Source organism: Cryptomeria japonica, chromosome 5 (assembly GCF_030272615.1).
Source record: "Cryptomeria japonica chromosome 5, Sugi_1.0, whole genome shotgun sequence".
In the NCBI taxonomy this organism is placed as follows: domain Eukaryota; kingdom Viridiplantae; phylum Streptophyta; class Pinopsida; order Cupressales; family Cupressaceae; genus Cryptomeria; species Cryptomeria japonica.
This window is the reverse complement of record NC_081409.1, coordinates 665078115-665103888: the sequence shown is the minus strand read 5'-3', so window position 1 is coordinate 665103888 and position 25774 is coordinate 665078115. Positions and strand designations below refer to the sequence as shown.

At 38.2% G+C, this 25774-nt stretch overlaps 2 protein-coding genes across 4 annotated transcripts in view; one reads left to right on the top strand and one right to left on the bottom strand.

The window, feature by feature from the left end:
- Nucleotides 1-25774, bottom strand: part of LOC131074988 (CSC1-like protein RXW8) — a 165110-nt gene that overhangs the window by 82651 nt on the left and 56685 nt on the right. For all 3 annotated transcript variants that reach the window (XM_058011741.2, XM_058011743.2, XM_058011742.2), the window contains exon 2: nucleotides 9913-10332. In XM_058011741.2, coding sequence (XP_057867724.2) covers nucleotides 9913-10193 — 281 coding nt within the window. In that variant the 5' untranslated portion in view covers nucleotides 10194-10332. The remainder of the gene's footprint in view (nucleotides 1-9912; nucleotides 10333-25774) is intronic.
- LOC131876378 (uncharacterized) lies at nucleotides 1545-2121 on the top strand. The gene is made up of 2 exons (XM_059221581.1): nucleotides 1545-1754; nucleotides 1866-2121. Exons 1-2 carry the CDS (start codon nucleotides 1666-1668, stop codon nucleotides 2104-2106), a joined length of 330 nt encoding a protein of 109 aa, XP_059077564.1. The 5' UTR covers nucleotides 1545-1665; the 3' UTR covers nucleotides 2107-2121.

Sequence of the window (25774 nt, the reverse complement as noted above, 5' to 3'; positions counted from 1 at the left end):
AGGTGATTCTCTTGAGTATGCTTTCGCAGCTAAATCATCCTCTATCACCAGTCTATGGCATCAACAATATAGTCACCTAAACATTCACTACCTTGCTCAACTTGTTCAGGAAGATTTAGTACATGGCCTACCTGAAATTCAAATTTAGAAACAGCGAGTTTGTGAAGCTTGTCAGGCTGGGAAGCAACACATGACACCGTTCAAGGATGGTGACTCATGGCGAGCCTCTAAGGTACTACAGTTAGTCCACACTAATGTATGTAGTCCAATCAGAGAAACGGGACTCGCCCGAAATCGCCTAAACTCAGCGAGTCCGGGTCCGAGTCAGGCCAAACGAGGGGCTCGGACTCGAACTCGCCCGAGTCTGGAGGCTAAACTCGCCAGACTCGCCGAGTTGGTGATTTTGGCCCAAAATCGCCAAACTCGGCGAGTCCCGAGCCCTAGACTCGGCCGGCGTTGGCAGCAAATAAAAAGTCAAAAAAAAAATAGTTTGTAAAGTTTTTTTAAATCCGTTTTTTAATGTTAATTGTCTTCTAGCCCTAAAAGTGACTTTCATTTCATTCACTTGCAAAAAAAGGAAGAGTAAAGTGAGTTGGGAAGAAAAACAAGGGTGCATAGAAGAAAAACCAGCAAGGAGGAAGCTCAAGTTTTCTTCAATTTTTCACATTGGAGCTACATTGTGTTTCGATTTGGTGCATCAAGAGTTGGATAGGAAGAGTTTGCAGCTCATTTCAAGCTTGTTGTAAGAGGTATGATTGTTTTTTTTAACATTATTTTGTTTCTTATATGCAAAAATTCCATTTTCTATTCATTTATTTTGAAAGTTTTACATTTTCTTGTATGCAAGATCTTTTGTATGTTTGCAATTTGTATGTAGCATGTAGTATGTAGTTGTACTATGTAGGGTTGTATGTAGGGTTTGTAAATTTATTTTTTTTTAAATTGTAGGGTTTGACAAACCCTACAATTTTTTTTTAAAAAAATTTACAAACCCTACTTTAGTTTTTTTGAATGTATGTATTAATTTTATTTTGTATTTGTAATGTTTTATTGCAGCAAACTTCACTTTATTATTTGCCTCAACTTCAACTTTCACAAAACTATCCTAAAATGTCTACTTCGGCTTCTAGACCCCCCATGAGAAAGGACCCTACTTGGAAATATCATGAGGATTTTCCAGGGCAAGGAAAGGGGCAAACAAAATGTATGTTTTGCAAAACAATATTCCATGGAGGTATATATAGGCTGAAATACCATATTGCTGGTGTGCGTGGACATGATGCCGAACCATGCCTAAAAGCAGTCTCTGAGGCCATACATGATTGTTATGTAATGGTTGAGGAGATTGAAAGAAAAAAGAAACAAAAGGAGGATCGAGCGGCCATTGGGAGAGAGACATTTTTAGGAAGAGGGACACAGTTAGGTTGTGTTGGAGGCCCTTCTTCCTTACCTCCATATCGTCCCACTCAGTTTGCTACTGCTGGTGCTTCCGTTTCTGCTTTTGCTTCTATAAGTGGCAGTGCCACTGCCACCACCACTTCTCATGCTCCTACCACTAGTAGTCATAGTGGGAATGTTACCATTGGACCTAGGATTCGTAAATCTAGGTTGGATTCCTTCTTTGTGCCTCGCACTACTCCTGGGTCCCAACCGTCGCTTGAGGGCATGGGTTGGAACAAGGAGGTCCATGATGCTGCTAAAATGGCAATTGGCAGGTTTTGGAGCTACAACTGTATTCCATTCTTTGTAGCCAGGTGAATGTTTTACTTTTATGTTTGATAACTTTGATTGTTTTAATTTTTATACTTAACTTATCTCATTGAATTTTTATACTTAACTTATCTCATTGAGTTTCTTTGTGACAGGTCTCCTTATTGGCAACAAATGGTTGATGCCATTACCATATGCGGGGCGGGGTTCAAAGCCCCTAGTGAGAGTGATTTGAGGGGACCCATTTTGTCTCAAATGGTGGATGATGTGAAAAAGGATTTAGATGAACAACGCCACATATGGAGCACTAAAGGTTGCACCATCATGACTGATGGTTGGACGGATAGGAGAAATAGAACTCTCCTTAATTTTCTTGTTTCTTCCGCAGGTGATTGATTAATTTTAGTTTCATATAGTCTTTAATTTTTTATTTTTTATCTAATGGTTTATTGAATGATCATTGACCTAGCTTTATTTTTTTATTTCAGGGGGCACCGTTTTCATCAAGTCCATTGATGCCTCCGCCCATTGCAAGAATGCCACCTACCTATGTGAGCAGATAGAGGAGGTGATTGAAGATGTGAGTGAGGAGAACATGGTACAGGTGGTGACCGACAATGCAGCAAATTATGTTGTTGCGGGTAAACTTTTGATTACAAACTAATTTTGTTTGCAAATTAATTACTATCTTGTAGTTTGTACCTCCATTAATTACAATTTACAATGCAACAAATTATGTTGCTGCAGGTAGACTATTGATGGAGAGGCACCCATCTATAGTTTGGACTCCATGTGCTACTCATTGCATTGACCTCATGTTGGAGGATATTGGAAAAATCCCATGGGTCAAGAGATGTGTAGAAAGGGCAAGAAATGTCTGCAAATTTGTATATAATCATTCATGGGTGTTGGCTCTTATGAGACAATACACAGAGCAGAAGGAGTTGCATCGTCCAGGAATCACAAGATTTGCCACAAACTTCCTCACATTGCAGTCCATGCTTAGGTCTAAGCCTACCTTGAGACGTATGATTGTTGGTGAGGAGTGGTCTTCCTCATCCTATGCTACCACCCCTGCAGGGATAGAGATGGCAGACTGCATTTTTGATAAGCAAGGCTTTTGGGTCCCTTGTGATGAGATAGTGAAGGTAATTTTTTTATAAATTCTACAATTTAGCTTCATGTTTTATAAGTTATTATATGTATTCTCTTATTTGCTCATTTTTCTAAATTACACAATATTTTCAATTTTGCAGTTTGTTAAGCCCTTGGTGGTTTTGTTGTGAGTTGCGGATGGAGATAAGACCGCAATGGGCTATATATATGAGGGCATGGATAGGGCGAAGGAGGCCATCAAATTCGTCTATGGAGCAGATGAGAGCAAGTATGGTCCCATTTGGGAGATCATTGATAGGAGATGGCATCATCAGCTACATAGGCCCATCCATGCGGCAGCCTATTATCTGAATCCGGCATTCCGTTTTATCCCTTCTTTCAAGGCTGATGCGGAGGTCCTTAATGGGCTATATGCAATCATGGAGAAGATGGGACCTGCCGGTACTTCTCAGATAGACCTTTTTCAAGAGCTACAGATGTTCTCAGATGCACAAGGGGAGACCTTCTCTCGTCCTGTCGCCAAACACGCTAGAACAACTATGATGCCAGGTAAAAATAAATTGTTAGGCTTAATTTTAGTTGTATTCAATACTATATTGTAACTTGTTAAATGAGTTCATGAGTGAGACTGATTTTATTTATTTTTCTCATTTCAAACTCAGATCATTGGTGGAACTTTTTTGGCCCAGAGACACCAAATGTTCAGAAGTTGGCCATTCGTATCTTGAGCCAACCATGCAGCGCATCAGGTTGTGAGCGCAATTGGAGTATGTTTGAGCACATACACTCCAAGAGGCGCAATAGATTATCTGTGGAGAAGATGAATGATCTCGTCTTTGTTCACTACAACCTCCGCCTGAGAATGAGAAAGAATGCAATAGTTGACATGTCTCCTATCATTCTAGATGAGGTTGATCTTGAAGCAGAGTGGGCCAATGAGAATCAGACAGCTCCTGGGACTCCTACAGCTGTATTTAGTGATGATGACATTGATTGGATCGACCAGGTAGATATAGAGGCTGAGGCTGTAGCCATGGTAGAGGAGGAGCAGAGAACACGAGCAGAGACAGGAAATACTGAGACTCGGAGTGACACAGTTGTTCCTGATGTTGGTGAGCATGACACAGTCGTTCCTGATGTTGGTGAGCATGGCATAGTGTCACGGGGAGCAACTATGGCTTCTGAATCATCCAGGACCTACTTTAAACGCCTTCGCAGGGGGCCAGGGCGAGAGGGTGCATGGCCATCTCAGTCATAGGCTTGTACACTTGTAGTTGTATTTAGTTTTACTATTTACCTTTGGTATTTGTATGAAACATTTGATGATGATCATATGATGACATGGATTTTTTATTCCATGAGTTTTGTAATATTGTATACATTTGACAATATTTATATATCTATGTTTCTTATTTTCTTCAGCTACAATTTGAGTTTATGCTTATGTGATTGATGTATACTTGTGTATGTAATCAAATGAGCCGAGTTTAATGATGTTTTTGTGTCTTTAAGGTGTATTCAATAAAGGGTGTCTGAAACAAGTTTTAAATCTTTAAAAATCTCTAAATTTCTTGAGTTTTTCACTTTCCCGAGTCCAGCCGAGTCTGGAGCCGAGTCTGACGCCGAGTCCCGAGTCCGAGTCCGAGTCGGCCTTGCCGAGTCCGAGCCGAGTCCGAGTCCCGTTTCTTTGAGTCCAATGAATACACCTTCTATTACTAGGTGCAGGTATTTCTTTCATTTTGTTGATCATTTCAGTCGTAAGATGTGGGAGTATTTTCTTAAACAGAAATCAGATTTATTTCCTATATTTCAGAAATTTAAGGCCTTAGTAGAAAAAGAGTCTAGTTGTTCTATTATTACTCTTAGGTCTAATAATGAGGGGGAGTTTTGTTCTACTGCTTTCTCCACTTTCTGTGATACACATGCCATAAAACGTCAATTAACCACACCATACGCCCCTCAACAAAACAGCATTGTAGAATGTCGTAACTGCACCATTACAGAAATGGTTAGGTCTATGTTGGAACACAAAAATGTTCCTAAGAAGTATTGGGCAGAAGCAGTGTTTACTACAGTCTATCTCCTTAATAGGTCTCCCACTCATGTTGTTAAGAGGAAGACTCCTAAGGAAGCCTGGATTAGTCACAAACTTAGGATCAATCATTTGAAAGTTTTTGGCTCTTTAGCATATGTATGGATTCCAGATGCCAAGCGCTCTAAGTTGGATTCCAAGAGTCAGAAGCTTATGTTTACAGGGTACAATGACAATCACAAGGCTTACCGACTGATTGATGTAGACATTGATCATCTTATCCTTAGTCGTGATGTTGTCTTTGATGAAGAACGAGGACCATTTCAGCTTTCCTCGTCTGAGCAACATTCTAAGGATCGGCCTTTGAAGGCTTCTGATTTGGGTGTCTGTCTTCCATTCGGTTCACCTGATGGGAGAGATGATGCAAAATCTGAATTTGGTGATGCACTACCTGAATTTCCTCTGGATGATGCTAATCTTCCACCTGTTTCAAATCTTGTTCCACCTCGAGTTCCATTTATTTCACCTGCAACTGATGTTGGCACTTCTACTCTCCAGCCAAAATGGTGGGCTAAGACCATCAATGATCTTCGTCCTAATGAGCTCATTGAGGGTAGATCTTCTAGAAATAAGAGCAAGCAGCAAAATACAGTCAAGTTAAAAGAATGGCAAAGAAGAGAAAAGCGTTTCTACACATTTGCCTGAAATCGCCGAAGTTTCCCCTTAAAATGGCAAAATGTGAAATTTTAAAATAAGGTAACTTTTTGGCACTTTTGCTTCTAAATGCCTAATTTTTCCCTTTAAAGTGGCACGATCTTAAGTCAAAACTTGAATGAAGTAAGGGAGGTTTGAATTGTTTTAAAAGTAAATATCTTACATTTCCCCTCCTATTCGTTGAAACAAAGCTCAGCTTTGCCTTGACAACGTTTAATATTTGTTAAAATTACTTAAAACTTTTCAAGGTGATTGATTCAAACCAAATCAATTGTTTGTAGATTGATGCTACAGGAAGGAGCTAAGGTGGCAACCTAAAGTGCAAATTGAAGATATGATTGCGATCAAAGCGGAGAAATGAAGATGCAACGCGTAAGACCAAAGCATGGAGATACACACCACCACCAGACAAGTTAAAATTCCACCAACAAGATTGAAGACGGGAACAACACTCAGAATGTTGTAGAAGTATGCAAACTCAGATATACACGGTTGGAAATATCAGAAAATCAGTTTGTAAGAAACTAAACTGTTTTATTGAAAATTGCTACCTATAGGCCCCGTTTAATGCATTTAAAACAAAGGGGTGCACAGGTTAGTTATTCCTTAGCTACCCGATTGACCAAATTGATGCCAAACAGTTGTCAATAGCTGAGAAAATGGTTGAAAGTGGCAGCTAAGAAGTTATAAGAAGTTAATAGGCATGGGTTAAGGTTGCTAGGCTTCTACAAAGCAGATTGCAACCCTTGGATGGTTTCAATCGTGGCCCTTGATTCAAATTGTAAAATCTATAAAAAGCCAGTGCCTCTCTTTGTAAAGGGTTACAATTTGTTAGATTTTAGTAGTTAGAAAAATTAGACTCTTAGGGTTTTAGGAAGCTAGATAGTTAGATTTAGAAGAAGATGTAGTTTGCAAATTAGAAGTAGAATAGGACTGTTGTAAGAAATTGTTGTAATGGCAGTTGAAATCAATATATGAACATCGAAGTATGGTGTTTGTTATTTTTTTTCCTTCTGTTTGCATGGTTTCCCTTCAACTAGTTAAGTATAGTTCAGTGATATTAATGGTGAAATGTGGGGGGTATTTGATGCATTTCTGATTCATACCATTGGGGGCCTACTAATTGTAGGTCATCATGTATGGTTAGTTTGAACCTTACTATTGTGCTTAGTTCAACTATAGGTGTTTGTCTTAGGCTGCGCCAGAATTGGGTGCCTAAATGAGTACCTCCAGTCTGAAAAATCCTTCATTCCCTTGGAACTTGCACTATCCATGTTATGTTGTGAGTATATCTCTGGTGAAGCAGGGGTTAGTTTATGGAAATCTGTCTACCCACAGCACCAACCATTTCTATCATTGTACTTAGGATTCTTAAACTCTTCCCTTTTTGTTATTTATTTCCCAATCTGAGAATCGCAGCATCATCAGTTGCAGGCTAGCTTGTTGTAAGCATAATTCCCCTCATGTCTACTAGCAAAACACATCAACCGTTGAGTTATCCTGCGGTCAAGACATTTGAAAACTTGAGGTTATCCCCTTTTATCATCCAAAACAGCATTAGGGATTTCCTTATTCAAGAGAGGATAGGATACTTAGCATTCTATTCTGTGTTGACCCAAAAGAGTTGAAGTCCGACTTTAGCCACGTCAACACCTTGGACCTCCACAAGTTGCAAATTTTGGCAAATCAAGGGCAAAAGTCATCACCTTGCCTCTTAGGTTGTGGATTTGAGCAACTAAAGGATAGAGATTGCAAGTGTGATATCAACCTCGACTTGATCTTCATTTCACTTCACCTAGTTCATTGAATGTTCATCAAAGACCTTTGCTTGCAAACTTGGAGGATTCTAAGGCTAAATTCAATTAAGTGCAACCTTTGTTCACCATCACCTCAAGGTCACCAAGTCGTGGATTCTGCTTAGGTGTGGATTTTGCCTAGGCATCGATTTTATGGGGTGGTCAAAAAAACTCATTTCATCTCTCAAGTCCATCGATTTCACCAAGTGAAAGATAGTATTGTTAAAAGATTGACTTGGTGTTTTCTTTCTCTTCATCATCACATAGACCTTGAATCATCTTCATCAAGCACTTCACCTTATTCATTGAATGGTTGAGCACCTCATCCTAAGTTTGGATTTGAAAGATAAGCATTGGATTCCATCATCACTGACTCACATTGATCAAAAGGCGTCCAAGTCATGGATTCTGGCATGTTAAGGATAGAAGTCATTGCCTTACTTCATGGTCATGGATTCCACCAAGCCGTGGATTTTCTCCAGTCGTGGGTTCTAGGTAGTCATGGAATCACTACTACACTTAGACTTCATCCTTTATTGAGGTTGACTCAGTCACTATGAGGGTTCCATCTTTGAATCTCCTCTCGGAAATCCAAGGAAAACTAACTTGTATTCCTTCGTTTCTCCATCAACTTCATCCACCTAGACTTGATCAATTCTTGCTTCTACATTCTAACCTAAGGGTATCCACTTGCTCACCTAGTTACTCATCACACCTAAGACTCACCTTGACTTGACCTAGAGGTTGCATTGTGAAGCATCATTTGATGAATATCTTGGCACTCACCTATCACCTAAGCACTTTGAGATGCAAAGACTCCAAATCAATCCAAAGGGAGACCTATCTACTGCTAGACTGCTTAACTTGATCACATCCTGGCGACAAGTCATTGCATCCCCTCACAAGCAAGAGGTTAAGGACTTGAACTATTGCCAAGTTAGACAACTAAGCTAAGACAACTACACTACCAAGCCAAAAAAAGTGTGGGTCCCCATTTGCAATGGGGATGTGTGAAAAACTCACAACACAATAAAAGACTGATATGAAGGTGTAATTATTTGTACCTCTGTTTTTGTGCTTTCGCATTTGAAGTTTCAGTTGTGTGATTGATGCAGTGTTAAAAGAATAATTATTTTAAATTAAACATTAGGACTTCAGTCATCTTTCTTGAATTTACACTACCCACATGATTTTGAGACCATACATAATCTCTGCATTTTGCTTATCAACAAACCCTTCTACTAAAAACAAAGTTTGGTATCAAAACCCTTGGTTATAGATAGTCTTTGTGAGGATTCCACGAGGGAGATGGAGGTGCAATGCAGTTATGACCTTCACCAATTGACCTCAAGGGAGATGGAGGTGCAATGCAATTATGACCTTCACCAATTGACCTCAAGCCCCAAGTGAATCTCTATTTTTTTGTTTTATTTTACAGTTCCTTGGAACCTATATTTCTGCTTTGGTGGCCTGTTGAAAGGCCTCTAGATTAGCTCTTTCCAAAATCTGACACTGTAACTTTAAAGTCATGCCTTTTTTCAAAAAATACATATGGCTAGATTTCTCAGAAAGGTTCACATAAAGCCTGAGAAGTGATAAGATCCCTCATATGAAACTTTGAAGTGTAAAAGATACAAGTAAAAAGTGTATTTGATCCTATTCTTCTTTCATCAACACAATATGGAATCCCTGCAAGTCCCCACTATGGTTCCAACCCCCAGCAAAAGGGCAGGGCATGTAAGCAAAAAGCTTGGGAGCAGATAATGTTCTGGCTGAAGATCATTCTATCCCCAGATTGTCCAGCTCGTATTGACTCGGCAAATCAAGAGGATGCCCGTGGCATAAGAAACAAATCTACTCACAATTGCGATATGCCACAGCTTAAGCAGTGCTTATATGTGGAAGACCTTGTTGTTGTTGGGCCTTTTTGTAAAGCTTATGCTGTTGATAGAATGGTGATCTAGTGATTGTACACTGGTGGATAATTGTTCTTGACAAATATTTTATATTCAGCTTATTCTAGTTTTCTATGTTACAGCTTATTACTTATTGTTCTGAAGAATTTTTAATTCTGTGCTTGAAATTTGAATAGATGCAATGCAGTTCAGCCTATGTAAGGGTATTGTGCGTTGCAGATGCCTGTCTGTCTTTAAGGTCTATCACGATATGTCATAGTTTAGAACTCATTCACTGGTAGTTTTTCGTGTCTGAAATTTTATGTGATAATCATTTTTTTTTCATTACGGTTCTCTTGAACTTTTTCAAGAAAAGTAGTGTATTTTTTTCAACAGCCAAGATTTCTTACCAAAAGAAGCTAGAATGTCCTTGAAGCTCATAAGTAGCAAAATTCAGTATTTTCAACATTCAATTTCCATAAAAATGACAGACTAGATATCGTTATACAATTCTAGATCAAATTGCTTCCAGCTACTAGGACAAATATGTCTAATAGAAGTACACAAGAAATTAAAACAAATCCAGAAAAATATAATATTGTAATCTCGGACGATTCATAGGGTAAATTTTCCCTGACTAAGAACTTGCCTGAAAACAAAAATTCTGATGAATACCAGAGCATCTAAGCCAGCATATGCCAAAATATCCTCTTCTGATGTTTCCCATGCCTTCATAATCCAGCCAGCAGAAGGTATTAACCTGTCCAAACTAAAAGAGTCTTGTTTCTTCAATTGTTCTTCTGCAAGTTTTCGAGGAAAATAAACACTGAAATTGCTGGGCTGTTTTCTCAAGATGGAATACAGACAGAGAAACAAGATACAGAGGGCTATGTTGATGCCAGCAGAAGTCATCAGAGCTGCAATATTCATGACTTCTTAAGGTACTGGACTCTCTGCTTATTTAAGAATCATCAGAGAAATTTTGGTGCAAATTGCTCAAATACTGAACTATCTCAATTACAAAGACAGCATCTACAGATCCTGACAATAATCTGTTTGTTTAGCTGACCTGCAAAACCAGGAAAAAAAGGTTTAAATAAATCCAGTTCACCAGAGATTAATGAAAAAGGTACAGATACCTTTAAAAACTCGCTTGGAGCACAGTCATACAGATGGTTTAAAAGAATATGTATCAACCAAGAATAAAGGAAAATCTATGAGTTCCAAACAAAATAAAGGCAAATTCCAGGAACACTCAATATAGCTCAAAGCACAGTCACATTGATGGTTTAAAAGAATAGGTCTCAACCAAGAATAAAGGAAAATCTATGAGTTCCAAAGAAAATAAAGGCGAATTCCAGGAACACTCAAAATTTGATTTTTATTTACAAAAAGACGTAGCACAATCAAATGGCTAAACCATGCCAATACTAAGGACTGAAGCTCAAATTTGAAAAACTAGATTCTAAATGTGTTCTACTTTGGTACGGGATAAACTTAGTCAATGGCAAAATGGTCCTACATAAAGAAGAATTCCAGGAACACTCAATATTTGATTTTTTATTTACAAAAAAACATAGCACAATCAGAGGGCTAAACCATGCCAATACTAAGGACTGAAGCTCAAATTTGAAAAAATAGGTTCTAAATGTGTTCTAGTTGGGTACAGGATAAACTTAGTCAATGGCAAAATGGTCCTACATATGTATAGAATTCAAATGAGACAAGATACAATAAAATTGATATACATCGGTTAAGTAATAATTGGGACCTTTCATCCTAGTAAGCCCCATTTTGTGCACCTTATGGTGCATTTTGCATGTGGTATTAGTCATAAATATGTGGTGGAATGAATATGATTCATAAGCAAAATGGATTCATGAACTTGCGATAAGACGTTGCGAATAAAAGAGATAAACTAGTGGGTTACCCTTTAAAATGTTAGGATATGAGACATGAAGAATAGATGAGTGAAATAATCCCTGAAGGATGTGTTTATTTGATATTAAGGTTCAAGTGATGACTAATTATTGTGTTAAAAGGGAAATCATTAAACAGAAATTTTGAAGCATTGTATAACTTTAGTCATCGATAATCATTCTGAATAAGGGCTATATGATTAAGATCAACACCTTGGAGAATGTTTTAAGATTAATAGAAGGTCCTATTGCACAACTTTGAAATTTCCCGAGTAGTAAGGGTGTTTACTTGAAGATAGAAATTGTAAACCACGTTTATGCCACCTAAGCAAGATTGTGTTACTAAACTTAGTGAAAAGTGCTTTAACTTAATAAACTTGCAAGATCACTGTGAGAGAGCATGTTCTTGAACCTTGGTGACTTCCAAGAGGAAGTCTAAGCTAAGTGGAGGGGGGTGTACGGCCCCAAATTGTGTGTGACTAATGCAAGCATAAATTTGTTAAGTTTGTGTTCTATTAATTGCTAGATGAATTAAGTATGTAATGTCATGTTAAAAATAACTTTGGATGTACAAGTAAATTTTAATAAAATTTCGCTCTACCTCTAAATGAGATGATGTGGATGTATTTAAATATTAAAAGGAATGGGGCGTTGCATTAGGAATTGTTCCCATTAGGGTAAACACTAACACTTACATAACATTGCACATTTTGCACTCTACATTATAACCTTGTTTAGATGAATGTTACTTTTGACTCTCTAATTTCACAAATATGTCTCATGATATTTGATGAATTATTTTGCATTATTAAATATGGGATAATGGCTCCTAGCCACACTAGCATTAAAAATATATGATAAAGTTGATTGTAATTCATGAAACACCTTATAAGAGGAAAGTTGATTTAACAAGATGTAAGAAATGATGTTATGACTATACCCAACTCGATGGATCACTAATGTTTTTTTGTCTCCTAAGGTTTACTAGTTCCTTGATAGCTTCTAGGTGACAACAATTCAGGAGAGAGATAATCCCAGTCAGACAGCCATAATTGTAACACTAGCCTAACAAGAGGTAAAACAACAGGTGAATAGCAAAGGTGAATTATATGTGTTTAATGTCTAGGCAGATAGTAATCATCCCTAACTAATAATTGTCTAAGGGACAAGATGGTTGAATAGATAAATTGTGAATTCAATAGTTTGGTATCCTCTTCTTAAAGGTAGACATCGATTTAATTACTAAATTATGATGCATAGAACATTATTAATAATTAAAATCAGGAAATTTAGATTATTAAATATTGAGTATAGTTATTATGACCTAACCATGTTTTTACATTGGATTTACATGTTACACTGAAGGCTGATATACCAGAAATAATGTCAATGTGAAAAGGGGAAATCATCTAGATCCCAACAAAGTAATTCAATTGTTAAGTTCTCCAATACAAAGCATAGACCCAAAGAGTGTAAAATGTTTTATGTTGTGAGTATAGTGTAATTATGATTATGACTTGTTAATTGTGGGGTCATGTGGTTAGGCTGTGTAAATATGTTTAAGGAATTGAAACCCTTGTTGTGTTCTAATATTTGAATTTATCTTGAATGGGCTTTTAACAAGGGGTTTATTGGTCTTGTTTCAATGACTTTTGCGTAAAAATGAACCCCTAGGGTAAGTACCTATGGGGTGGGAGCCTTTTGGGTAGTAATATAGTCCTTTGGTCATGATTTGACCCTTCAAAAAGTCTTTTGAAAAAAAGTGACGAGTTTTGGAGTGTGGGAGAAGGTATGAGGACTTGTCACCATCCTAGCTCCCTTACCAAGGCTTGGTTGAGGAGTTATGTCAGAACATCCCTCTTCCCAACATCTCACACATGTGTGAGCATATGGGATGCATGTGAACTTGTCTAGGGTTTTCAATGTAGTCAAAAAGTGAGTTGGAGGCCACATGTCACCCTCTTATTGGTGACATCTTTTACTTCATTTTTATTTTCTTGTTTGATATTTTAGAGAGAGTTGAGGAAGAAGGAAGGAGACTTTGCAAGAGGAGATGGAAATCAAAGATGGAGCTTGAAGAAAGAGAAAAGTTACTCCTTTTCTTGTGTTAGTGTTGCAATGAGTCTCAAAGAGCGTTGTTTAGAGGAAATGCTCGGAAGAAGTATTGTATAATGAGTGAATGTACTATGAATATAAGTTCTCTCCATTGATCACAATGGAGCACAATGTTCTTACTTTCTCATGGGTATGGCTAGAGCCCAAGAGGCTCCATGACACCATTAAGGTAGGGAGGAGAGCAAGCCTTTTGTTGTTATTTTCCCTTTAGTATGCTTTATTAATAATTCTTGGGCTGCATGACGTCATTAAGGTAGGGAGGAGAGCATGCCTTGTGTTGTTATTTTCCATTTAATATGCTTTATTAATTATTCTTTGAATAAGTTGAGGCATTAGATTGATACCTACTCAGTCATTTGAGTTAGGATTTTCATAATGTATTGAAAAATTTAAAAATGTGTAGATGTAATATTTTTTTGTATTAGAGCATATCTTCTAGTATGGGCACATTAATCATGCAAAAGAACGGAGGTATGAACCTCAAGTGTTCATCTATTTTTTAAAGTTCCTTTTTATAGAAATGAAGGGTAAGATTTAGATTATATAATAAATGAAGGGTAAGGATATAGATTATATAATTCTTCTTTTGTAATGATCAAGAGAAAGGATCATTTTAATCAAATTGTAATATGCAAAGGCTTGAGAGAGTTTCATTATAATTTCCATGAAAGTATTAACTTAATGTGTACAGTGTTCATAAAATAATGGTTACACATGTCTAAATTCATTTCATATTCCATAAATATTTAACTCTATGAGTAAATGAAATATTTTGATGGTTGGATGTATGATACTTTAGTGTAAGGTCCAAGTAGGTTTGTATTTGGACTATTCTCTATCCCTAGATATTGTAGATTTAGTATCATGTTGCTTGTGAAATGTTCAAAAATAATCATTGATATTTTTATGCACCATGAACTTTTCATATATTTATGATTATCCATCCAGGACTAAAATAGAAGGTGTTAACAATAAATATGTAATATCCATAATAGTGGTAGTAAAAAGGGAGTTAGAGAAAGTATAAGAGAATAAACTTTATTCAATGGTACGTGCTCGTTTTAATTAAAACAAAAACACCAAACAAATAAAAATGTAAATGAAACCCCAACTGTTGTTTTTTCTATTTGTTAAACCTTAGATCTGAAAATAAGTGATTTGTAAGGCATGGGTTACAAAGTAGTCTTTGTAGAAGCTAGATAACCTTGAGGAGATCTTTCCATGTATGCTATATGTGTGTGTGTGTATATGTGTATGTGTGTGTGTATGTGTTTGTATATATGTATGTATGTATATATATATATATGTATATATATATGTATATATATGTATACGTTGGCAATTGACACTCATCTGGCTTAGTTGTGTTGTCATTGATGGCAACACACACCATTTTGGGTTGGTCACTTAACCAGTACTCACCGGTATTCATTGTTTGGCAATTGCCATTTAGTCATCCGGCACACAGGGAACCGGCACTAGCAAGAAAGGGAAATCGGCATTCTAGGAATCGGTATATGAGGCCGACACAAGAAATTGATCCGGCAGGTCTACACGGCAACGATTAAAGGCATCAGTCTTGAAGATTAATTTTTGCTTAGGTCGAGATGTAAATAAATTGTAATATCTTTGTAAGCCGACATAAGGCATTTATGTTTGTGTTTGGGAAGGGTATTTAAGTCAGTCCAGTTAGGTTATTTTGATGATGGATAAGGACATTGTGATTTGATATTGTGCGAGTGATCTTGATCGACAAAATGCGAATGCAATATTCTGTATTCGGTATTGGATTTTGGTTTAGAGGTTTGGGGAGCGAAGCAAGATACCGGTAAGGAAGGAAAAAGTGGAAACTGGTACAAACTGTGCTTTAACTGGAACTCATCTAGCATAGCAGATGCACTCTTAGAGTTCAAATTTTTGTTTGTAACTCCATATGTGGTGTTTGTAGTTAGTGAGGCTCCTTTTGTGATGAGCAGTGTGCTCTAGGTTATTGGCCTTCCTGTATGTGTAGGCCCCTATTGTAATATTTATTCATTTGGCCAGTGGATAGATATTGTGGGCCTCCAATCCCACCATGGTTTTTCCTCTTTGAAGTTTTCCACGTATAAATCTTTGTGTTATGGTGTATGCTCTTGTGGTTGCTTCATTTCTATTTGTTGTTATATTCTTTCAAGTTTACCAGTTACTGAATTGTGTTGTTAATAAGGTTAAAATTGAATATAACGGTAGAACACTGATTCACCCCCCCCCCTCTCAGTGTTCTTGGATTCCAACAACTGGTATCAGAGCCCGGTGCCTTGGACTAAGTTTAACAACTTGAGGAAGATCCCGAATTCGGAATCCATGGAGACGAGTCTATAGAAACAACATGAAGTAGCACTTGAGGACTATGATGTTGAAAGGATGAAGAACTTGAAGTTGCAAGATGAATTGAACTTTGCAAAGGAATTCTTTCTTACCCTATAGAGAGGGTGTCATCTGTTCAAGCTAAAAGGAAGAAACTTGTGCAAAATTCAGATGATGAAGAGAAGGATGCCCTTAAGGAACAATGTCAGAAACTGAGTCAGGAGAATGGTGTGATGAAGAATGAAATGCAAGCCATGACTATGAGGATGTCCAAGGAGATTGAAGACCGGAAGAAGAACGAAGAAAATCTTACAGATCTTTGAAAGACAGATCTGAGGAATGCATTAGGTTGGCACATGAGAATGATGTGTTGAGGACTAAGTTGGTACAATCACAGAACAATGAGCAAGAGCTGGAAATAATTATGTCAATCCTAAGAAGTGATCTAGATGCTACAAATGAATACAAAGAAAAGTTCAGGGTCAGTTCTGCAAGGCTTGATGAATTATTGAAGGATCAAAGAGACACTAGAGACACTAGAGGTCTTGGATTTGAGCATGGAGAAAGCTCCCGTACTACAAATCAAGGACATCCACCAGACAACCAGAATCAGAAATTACCAATAAGGCAACCCAGTGCACATAAATTTAATGGTAGATGCTTTGTTTGTAATAAGTTTGGTCATAGAGCAAGTCAATGCAAAAATAGAGCAAATCAAAATAACAATGCAGTTCCTAGTCAATGTTCAAAATCTAATAAGTATGGTCATAGGATAGAAGATTGCAAAATGAATGTCAGATGTCATGCATGTGGAAAGTTTGGGCATATGGCTAATCAATGTAGGTTGAAGAATGGTCAAGGACTCAACAAGGCAATTCAGAAGAATAATGTCACTTGCTATGCATGCAACAAAATAGGACATATTGCCAAATATTGCAGAAGCAAGAACAATCTCGTAGGAAATGATGAGAAAGGAAAACAAAAGGTTGAAGACATCCGAAAAAGGCATGAAAGGAAATGGGTTAGGAAATTTGATGATCAACTGGCAGAAACAATCAACCCAGTTACTCAACCAGCAGAGCAGATGTTCCTGCACTGGCAAGAAACTTATCCGATAACTAAGGCATTAGCCTTAGGGGGAGGCAAATTATTGACAAATCTTGCATTGCCCCCGATAGAGGTCTGAAAGCCTGCTTCAGATCTTGGTAAGGCTTCAGATCTTGGTAAAGTCAATATGGAAATTCACCGGCACTGAAGATAATGGATTTTGAATCCGGTATGATATGTCGGCATGCATTAATGTCAATGACAAATTAGGGTTTTCACAAAATAAACGGGAAATATTGGTTCATTTTTTATCACACTGCATTCAGAGCGAAACAGAGCGAGTTCAAGGCAATTTGAGGCGATCAAAATCATTTCAAGTGAATTCCAGTGCATTCTCAAGCGGATTTTCAAGAGATTTCACCGGCGAAGGTTGTGAGGTATTTTATCAGTTTTTCGAGCTATCCTTGTTTGCAATGGCTTCTGGATCATCTTCCGCTCTGGCAAGTGTGGCTACCCCTGTTGTTGTCAACATCAAGGATCATCCACGCCCTGTTTTCAAGTAATGCCCTCAGATTGCGAAGATCAATGATTCGGTTGGTGCATTTTCTAGGGTTCTTGAAGGAGTTTTGTATGTCGAAGATGTTCGTGCATACATTCACTGTACTTTGGAGGATTTGGGTTCTGCTGAGATCAAGAACATGTATATTGGCAATTTGGTGAACCAGGATTCTTTACATCACCGGAAGTCTCTCAAATGTCTAACACTCCAAATAACTCGGTAAGTGATAAGGGGAAAGGTATATTGGGAATGGATACACTGGTTTTGGATCAAAAACTAACTGAGGATATTCCTCCGGTAAAACCACTTGTACCTAATATAGAGATACCGGTAGATAGCATTGATACTGTACAAGATAAGCAGGATACATCGGAACAGATCATTCTGGATATTGAGGTCATTGATGTGGAAACAACAAATAAGTAGGTTGAGGATATTGAACCTCCAACACCAAATGTTCATACTAAAGAGGTTAAGGTTGAAAAGATTACTGCACCAAGTGGCGAAGCCACCGGTGCAAGTCTTGAGGTTGAATATTCACAGAAGATTTTGGACAATCATTCATTGTTGGCACTTCACTCATCCGGTCAAGTTGATTTTGCAAAAAAGAATATTGAGCAGCTGAGCAGTTTTGAGTTGATGTATGTTGCAGCTCAGAAGTTAAGGAAGGAAGGGACTAAAGACAAGCAGGTTATTGAGCAAACCATTTTTGCAGCAGCTTACACCAAAATATAAGGTAGATCAGATTGGTAGTCCATCCGGCAAATTGAAAGGTTTGACTGAGCATATTTCCAAAGAGTTTAAAACTCTTCAACAGGTATCAAACCGGCAGTTGGTTGAGCGGTATAATGAAGCCCGGAAAGTCACTTGTGACAGCATGATTTCATCTGACAAGGCCAAGCTGGCAGATGAGATATCAAAGATTGATGTGGCTCTACATGAGTGTAGCAATATATATAGATCCTGTACTAACACCAGCAAACTAACAGCGGATCTTGAGGTGAAATTGAAGGCGGCAAAGGCCTGGTTAGATCTTTTGGCTAACAATTTCGATGGTACTCAGACACTGACCAGTACCATTGATGGTCAGATTTTGATTACAGAGTCTGAGATTTCTAGATTAGAGAAGGACATAGATAGGTTAATCCGGCGTGCAAGAGAATTAAGAGGTTTGGTGAGTCCCCGATTGAACACTTTGTTACTTCACAAGAGGGAAAGCATAGAGTTAATGAATAAACCTGCTCCAGCAGACCTATCAGAAGAAGAGCTTCATGTATATAGTCTTAATGGTTTTGTATCCATTTTGAGCATATTGAAGACAGGTTGGGATGCATATTTAGGATTTTTGAAGAACGCTTACCTGGATATTTTCAAGTATATCTAGATCCAGTAATCACGTTTTGGTTTGTACAAAATTTCATTTCTTTCATTCATTCACCCCAGCTTTGGCATTGTTGTCAAAGGGGGAGAGGTTGATGTGAAAAATGTCTAGGGACATGAGAAGTAATGTATAGCTCAGGGGGAGCAGTCTTTCAACAAGTTTTTGAGGTCAGTTTTGGAGTTTTTGGCAGGGAACCAGAACAGCACTTCAGTGATCCATTTTTCACATGAGTGTTGCCATCAATGCCAAATGGGAGATTGTTGGCAATTGACACTCATCCGGCTTAGTTGTGTTGTCATTGATGGCAACACACACTATTTTGGGTTGGTCACTTAAACGGTACTCACCGGTATTCATTGTTTGGCAATCGGCATTCAGTCATCCAACACACAGGGAACCGACACCGGCAGGAAAGGGAAACCGGCATTCTAGGAATTGGTATATGAGGCCGACACAGGAAGTTGATCCGACAGGTCTACACGGCAACAATTAAAGGCATCGGTCTCGAAGATTAATTTTTGCTTAGGCCGAGATGTAAATAAATAGTAATATCTTTGTAAGCCGACATAAGGCATTTATGTTTGTGTTTGGGAAGGGTATTTAAGTCAGTCCGGTTAGGTTATTTTGATGATGGATAAGGACATTGTGATGTGATATTGTGCGAGTGATCTTGATCGACAGAATGCGAAAGTAATATTCTGTATTCAGTCTTGGATTTTGGTTTAGAGGTTTGGGAAGTGAAGCAAGATACCGGTAAGGAAGGACACAGTGGAAATCGGTACAGACTGTGCTTTAACCGGAACTCATCCAGCATAGCAGATGCACACTTAGAGTTCACAATTTTGTTTGTAACTCCATATGTGGTGTTTGTAGTCAGTGAGGCTCCTTTTGTGATGAGCATTGTGCTCTAGGTTGTTGGCCTTCCTGCATGTGCAAGCCCCTATTGTAATATTTATTCATCTGGCCAATGGATAGATATTGTGGGTCTCCAATCCCACCGTGGTTTTTCCTCTTTGAGGTTTTTCACGTATAAATCTTTTTGTTATGTTGTATGCTCTTGTGGTTGCTTCATTTCTATTTGATGTTATATTCTTTCATGTTTACCAGTTACTGAATTGCATTGTTAATAAGGTTAAAATTGAATATATCGGCAAAACACTGATTCACCCCCCCCCCCCCCATCTCACTGTTCTTGGATCTTGGATTCCAACAATATATATGTGTGTATATATATATATATGTATACATGTAGATACATGTGTATATAGATATATATATATATGTATACATGTAGATACATGTATACATACATGTATGTATACATGTACATGTATATGTACATGTATACATACATGTATACATACATGTATGTATACATGTACATATACATGTACATGTATACATACATGTATATATGTATATATATATATGCATACATGTAGATATATGTACATGTATACATATATATATATACATACATGTATATGTATACATGTATATATTTACATGTGTGTGTGTCTATATATATATGCACAGAGAATGTAAATATAATGCTAAATTTAAGGTGTCGTCTAACCAGCCACAGCCATAGGGGATGAGGAGATGGAAGCCCTATCCCTAGCAACTCGTGTACCCATGGGCAAGGGTTTTCTAATCTCCCACCGTTAAGAATGATGCATCCTTCCTTCTGAGTTGTCTTGGGTGGCTATCCTTGAACCATCATCGAAAACTTGCAAGGAAGAGACACCACCAATAAAGAAGGGCCCAGTGCACAAGTTAGTTAATGTATGGTATTCAATAGCACATCCCTTATCATCTTTGTAGAATGGTCAATAACTCTACTTTGTCACCTCTTTTCATTCCCTGCATAATATAATGTTTGTACAACTACTCCATAGCACCCCATTCTGCTGTAAATTCCAAAGCTCTATTAAATCGGTCTTAACCTTAATCTAAGCCCTACACTTTCTGCATGTACCCTTCAATCATATCGGTGCATTGGAAAGTCTATTAGGTTATCAATATTGTTAGAAATTGATCACACAACTTGAAGTTGACTACACTCTACCTCCTTACCATGATAAATCTAGTAGCTACAAAGGCGATAGGAAAGACTAACTTGATTTAATAATTGGAAGTAGAAAATGTTGTTCTTCTATTTCCATGAGATTTCATTGGATGCACCTTCCCTTGTTAGTGTTGGAAATAAGCCACACCCGGACCAACGATGGACTAGTGCAAGAGGGGCCAGTAGCTCAGTGGTAGAGCACTCTAGCAGCATATGGAAGGTCCTAGGTTCTAGTCCTAGTTGGTCCATGTCTCAACATGGTATCAGAGCCAGGTCCAGGCTAGGAGCCCCAAGCACACGAGAGGTGTGGCTTAAGGGGGTTGTTGGTGTTGGAAATAAACCACACCCGGACCGACGATGGACTGGTCCAAGAGGGGCCCATAGCTCAGTGGTAGAGCACTCTTGCAACGTATGGAAGGTCCTAGGTTCGAGTCCTAGCTGGTCCATGTCTCAACATCCCTGAGCTCACCCTTATTCCTATTGCACGTGTAGTACACATAGAAACTCTCTACTCCCTACTGCTATCACATAAGCCATCAATCCATACATTGATCTTATTTGTTCCTAACCTACGATGATACTACCCAAAGAGAAAGGAAATATTGTCAATATGAGACATTACTTAAGGGACCACGATTCTTTGACAAATTGCTCAACTCAAAATCTATAGGAGTCTTACAAATTCCTTTAATTTACTTCTGATCAGGCACATCCAAATATTATGCCCAGTGGATGGTGTAGCTGGAGTCTACGGTTAACACATAGGGCACCCTAAAGGAAGGGAATAAATTATACATGTGAGATAAAGGCTACAATTAGACAAAGAATGAAATGTCATGAGCCTGATTTGAGGGCTTATTTGGCCTCCACGTGGTGTTTCAGAACACCCAATTGCCATCTTTTGTTATTTTTAATTTTGTTTTACTTCCATTAACAAATTGGAAAAAATTGTTATATTTTTATTTTCCTAAGTTTTGTTGTTTGGTGGCTTGTGTGTCGTTCTACCCAGCGATTTGTGGTCATCTCTCTTACTACGACACATATGCCTGTTTAAGTGGAGTTAACCATGGGTGATGCATGCTTGGATGAACACCCCTTTTTACGTAAAGCACAACCAGCTCTAGACGACAAACCCAAACCCACATCAAGTTGGGACGTAGCCCCTAGCTTGGCTTTTGATTTGTCTAAACGCTTTGAATTGACTTTAAGCCGTCTAATTTCGTCTTCCCTTTCACCCATTGATTAGGACAAGTTTGTAAGGAGGCCCCCAGATTGAGGAAAGGTCGAAGAATCACGGGAGGATCAAGACGATGTGCGCAAGAAGAAAGATAGAACTCCATGCAGGAGATAAGAGATTCATTATGCTGCCCACAAGAGGATTTTCGTATCCACGTATGCCTGTGTCTAGCGACAGGGAAAAGCTGCGACTTTTGGTAATCCGCCTCAAGCATAGTGCTGAAGTAACAAGAAGTCCTTCAATCCAGACAAGGAGAGTGTCGCTACAGAATAGGTGAACAAGAGAATACATTGGTGTAGCCGATTCAAGAAACTAGCATCGTTCATATTGGGCCGCTACAACTTGTGCCTAGGAACACAAGTCTATCAAGCGCCATCGTCCATTTGTAAGAATTCAAAGTATTCATTCAAAGGAAAAATCTGTATGTCTTCTCTCTATGTCGAACTTTAAGGAGGATTGAACGATGTTTCAGTATGTGATTATAATGGGTTGTATGAACTAGTGATTCAAGGACTTACATATAAGTCTAATTTCTAGATATTCAATCTATTCTCTGTTTCCTTAAAAGTTGTTTGTTAAGTCTATGATAATTTTGTTATAAGTTCAATTGGGAACTTTTTAGTGGCATCAAAGCTCTCAAACTATACCAACCTATGGGGTTGAAAAATGAGTGACAGAGCATAGAAATATTTGTAGCGAGGAAAAAGGAAAGAATCTCAAATGGGGGATCCAGATGATGAGGCTAAGGCCTTGTTTGAAAGTGTTGCCAATTGACACTCATCCGGTGGATTTTAGTATATGGATAATGGATTAGGGTTGTCATTGATGGCAACTCTCCTTGGAAATTCTATCCGGTAGTCATGGTTTTTGGTAACCGGTGGAGAAAGTGATCCGATAATCTATCTCCGATATTTCAGGTTAACAATGCATTTTTGGTCCGGAAGCGTTGTCATGATTGTAGTGGAGAGATTCGTGCATGGGATGATAGGCCAGACTTGTAGAGATCATTTTGACATCACTTGATGGATCCGCATATGTTTTGGTGATCTGGTCTAAGCCGACACCCGGTTACACATTACATTGCATATTGTGCAGGGCAACTTGATGAATGTTTTATTTTGTGGTTGTGAATATATAAGACCGATGTAGGAGATCTTCGGATGATGGTGTGAGCAAGTTGTGATCGAGAAACCGTTTTGGCATAGTTTCACATGCACATTCTTGATCCGGTAGCTAACTGAGAAGCAAAACAAAGCAGAGTTACAGAGGTGTAACTGAAACTCATCCAGGCATAGTTTGATGCTATTTTGAGTTCAAACATTGTAGTCATCATTGTAATTGATTTGTAAGTCAGTGACACTTTCGTAGGTTCTAGGCAGTGTGCCTGAATGCATGTGCATTCCCCTTATGTAATATTCATGTACTCCTGATCACAGTATATGAATATTGTGGGTTCCAATCCCATCGTGATTTTTCCCTTTCCAGGTTTCCACGTAAAAATCCTAGTGTTATGATTTTGTAGTTGATTATCTTGTGTTTCTGCATTTTACTTTCTTGCATTTGCTTCCGGTTATCTAAGAACAAGTTTGAAAGTTTATTTACCGGTGGAACATTGATTCAACCACCCCCCCCTCTCAGTGTTCCTTGATTCCAACAATTGGTATCAGATCCTAGTTCCTCTGAGGAAGCCTAACCGCTTGAGGAAGGTCCGGGAGATTGAATCAATGAATTCCGGTTTGCAGAGATAGCTTTGTGTGGCACTTAAAATCTTAATGTAGCAAGAAATGAAATAAGTTCCTTAAAGAGAAACATGAATGCAACTGAAGACTTCATTAATGATTTAAAAGATCAAGTAAACACTTCAAGAGACAAAAGGAAAGAGTTGATGGACAAGCTGAAGGAGAAAGAAGATCAAAGCATGGAAAATCTAGACAAAGTTGATGAATGTGACAAGCTGACTAGAGATAATGTTGTACTGAAGAATGAGATGCAATCCATTGTGATGAAGCTGACTATGGAGATTGAAGACCAGAAGAAGAATGAAGAAAGATTGACTCAATCATTGAAGAACAGAGTGGATGAATGCTTCAGACTTACCTATGAGAATGATCAGTTGAAGCTTGAGTTGACACAATCAAAGAATAATGGTCAAGAACTTGAGAGACAAATTCCTGCCCTAAGAAATGAACTTGCTACTGCAAATGAATGCAAAGACAAATTCAACGCTAGCTCAGCAAGGCTTGATGAGATGCTGGAAAGTCAGAGACATAGAAAGGATATGAGAGGACTCGGATTTGAGAAAGGTGAATCCTCCAAGTCTGGACAAAGTAATGCAAAGCCTAATCATAAGAAGAGCAAGAATCCTCCGGTAAGATAGCCTAATGCCCATAAATTCAATGGTAGATGTTTTACTTACAATAAATTTGGTCATATGGCAAATCAATGTCGAAGTAGGATGAATAATGGAATGAACAATATGAACACTGGTCCTACCTTTATCGGTCAATGTTTCATATGCAATAATTTTGGTCCCAAGTCAAATATGTGTAGAGCAGTGATGAATAACTTTCAGAACAAGAGATGTTATGCCTATGGAATGCTTGGACATATCTCTAACCAATGCAGGATGAGACCAAATCAGATGAATTTCAGACCCATGAAGAATAATGTTGTTTGTCGTGCATGCAACGAAACCGGTCACATTGCAAAGTATTGCAGAACCAAGAATAATGCTCTAGTAAACAAAGACAAATCAGATGAGAAAGGAAAGACAAAGGTACAAGAGATCAGAGACAAGCATGAGAAGATGTGGGTTAGAAAAAATGAATCCAAGGCTAATAATGGATCTGCACTTGAATCCGGTGGAGGATCTTCATCCGGTAACTAAGGCATTTGGCCTTAGGAGGTGGCATCTTCATGCTAAATCTTGCAGAACCCCCTGGAGAGAGATTTGTGATCGATCGAGGTTGATTGCAGATGCTTGGAGATGATTATCCAGAATTCTTCATGTCGATCTTGTCATCCGGTTGATTGACGTATGCTAAACAGGGCATCCAGTTGAACCTTACTAGTGCATTTATGTCAACTTAAAATTAGGGTTTACGAAGTTAAAAAGGGGAAAAAAATGAATCATTTCTCACATTGCAAACGAAGAGTTGAGACTCCACAGCGAAGCGAACCAGATTTCAAGGTGATCAGAAAGCTTGAGGTGATCCGACAAGGAATTCTTGTGCATTATGGAAGAAGAAGAAAAAGGTATTTATCGAAGCATTAGAACCCTAAATTTCTTGAAATGGCATCTTCTTCTGTTGATACACCCTTGGTAGTAGAAGTATCTGAGAGAGAAAGACCACAATTTAAAAGACACCCATTTAAGTCGGTTGAGGATGATCCAAACGGTGCTTTTTCATCCGTTCCTTATGAAGTTTTGCATGTTGATGACGTGAGGCCATATATTCATTGTTCTATTGAGGAAACCGGAAATAAAGACATCCTAACCTTGTATACTGAGCGGATAATGGAAGGAAGGGTTTTACACAATTTGTTCACTTTCCGACATTCGATGAGGACGAATGGGTAAGATACATTCTAAGCCATGTGCACGATGAATTAATATGGCTGGATAGACCATACAAGATAACCAAACAGGCCATCCATGCAGTCACTTGCCTGAATCAAACCGGTGGCAAACCTAATTTGAGGAAGGTAATGAACCCTACTATCACAAAGCTAACTGATGCTCAATTTGATAATAGATCTATGAGCATTGATGATATCTTGGAGTATAATGTAAGATTTGCATCCATGATCATTGGCTATAAAGTATATCAGTCTAGCAG

Coding starts and splice junctions, on each gene's coding strand:
- LOC131876378 (XM_059221581.1), top strand. CDS start 1,666: ATGGGTTGGAACAAGGAGGTCCATGATGCTGCTAAAATGGCAATTGGC. Junction 1,755..1,865: donor ATTCCATTCTTTGTAGCCAG/GTGAATGTTTTA, acceptor TCTTTGTGACAG/GTCTCCTTATTGGCAACAAA.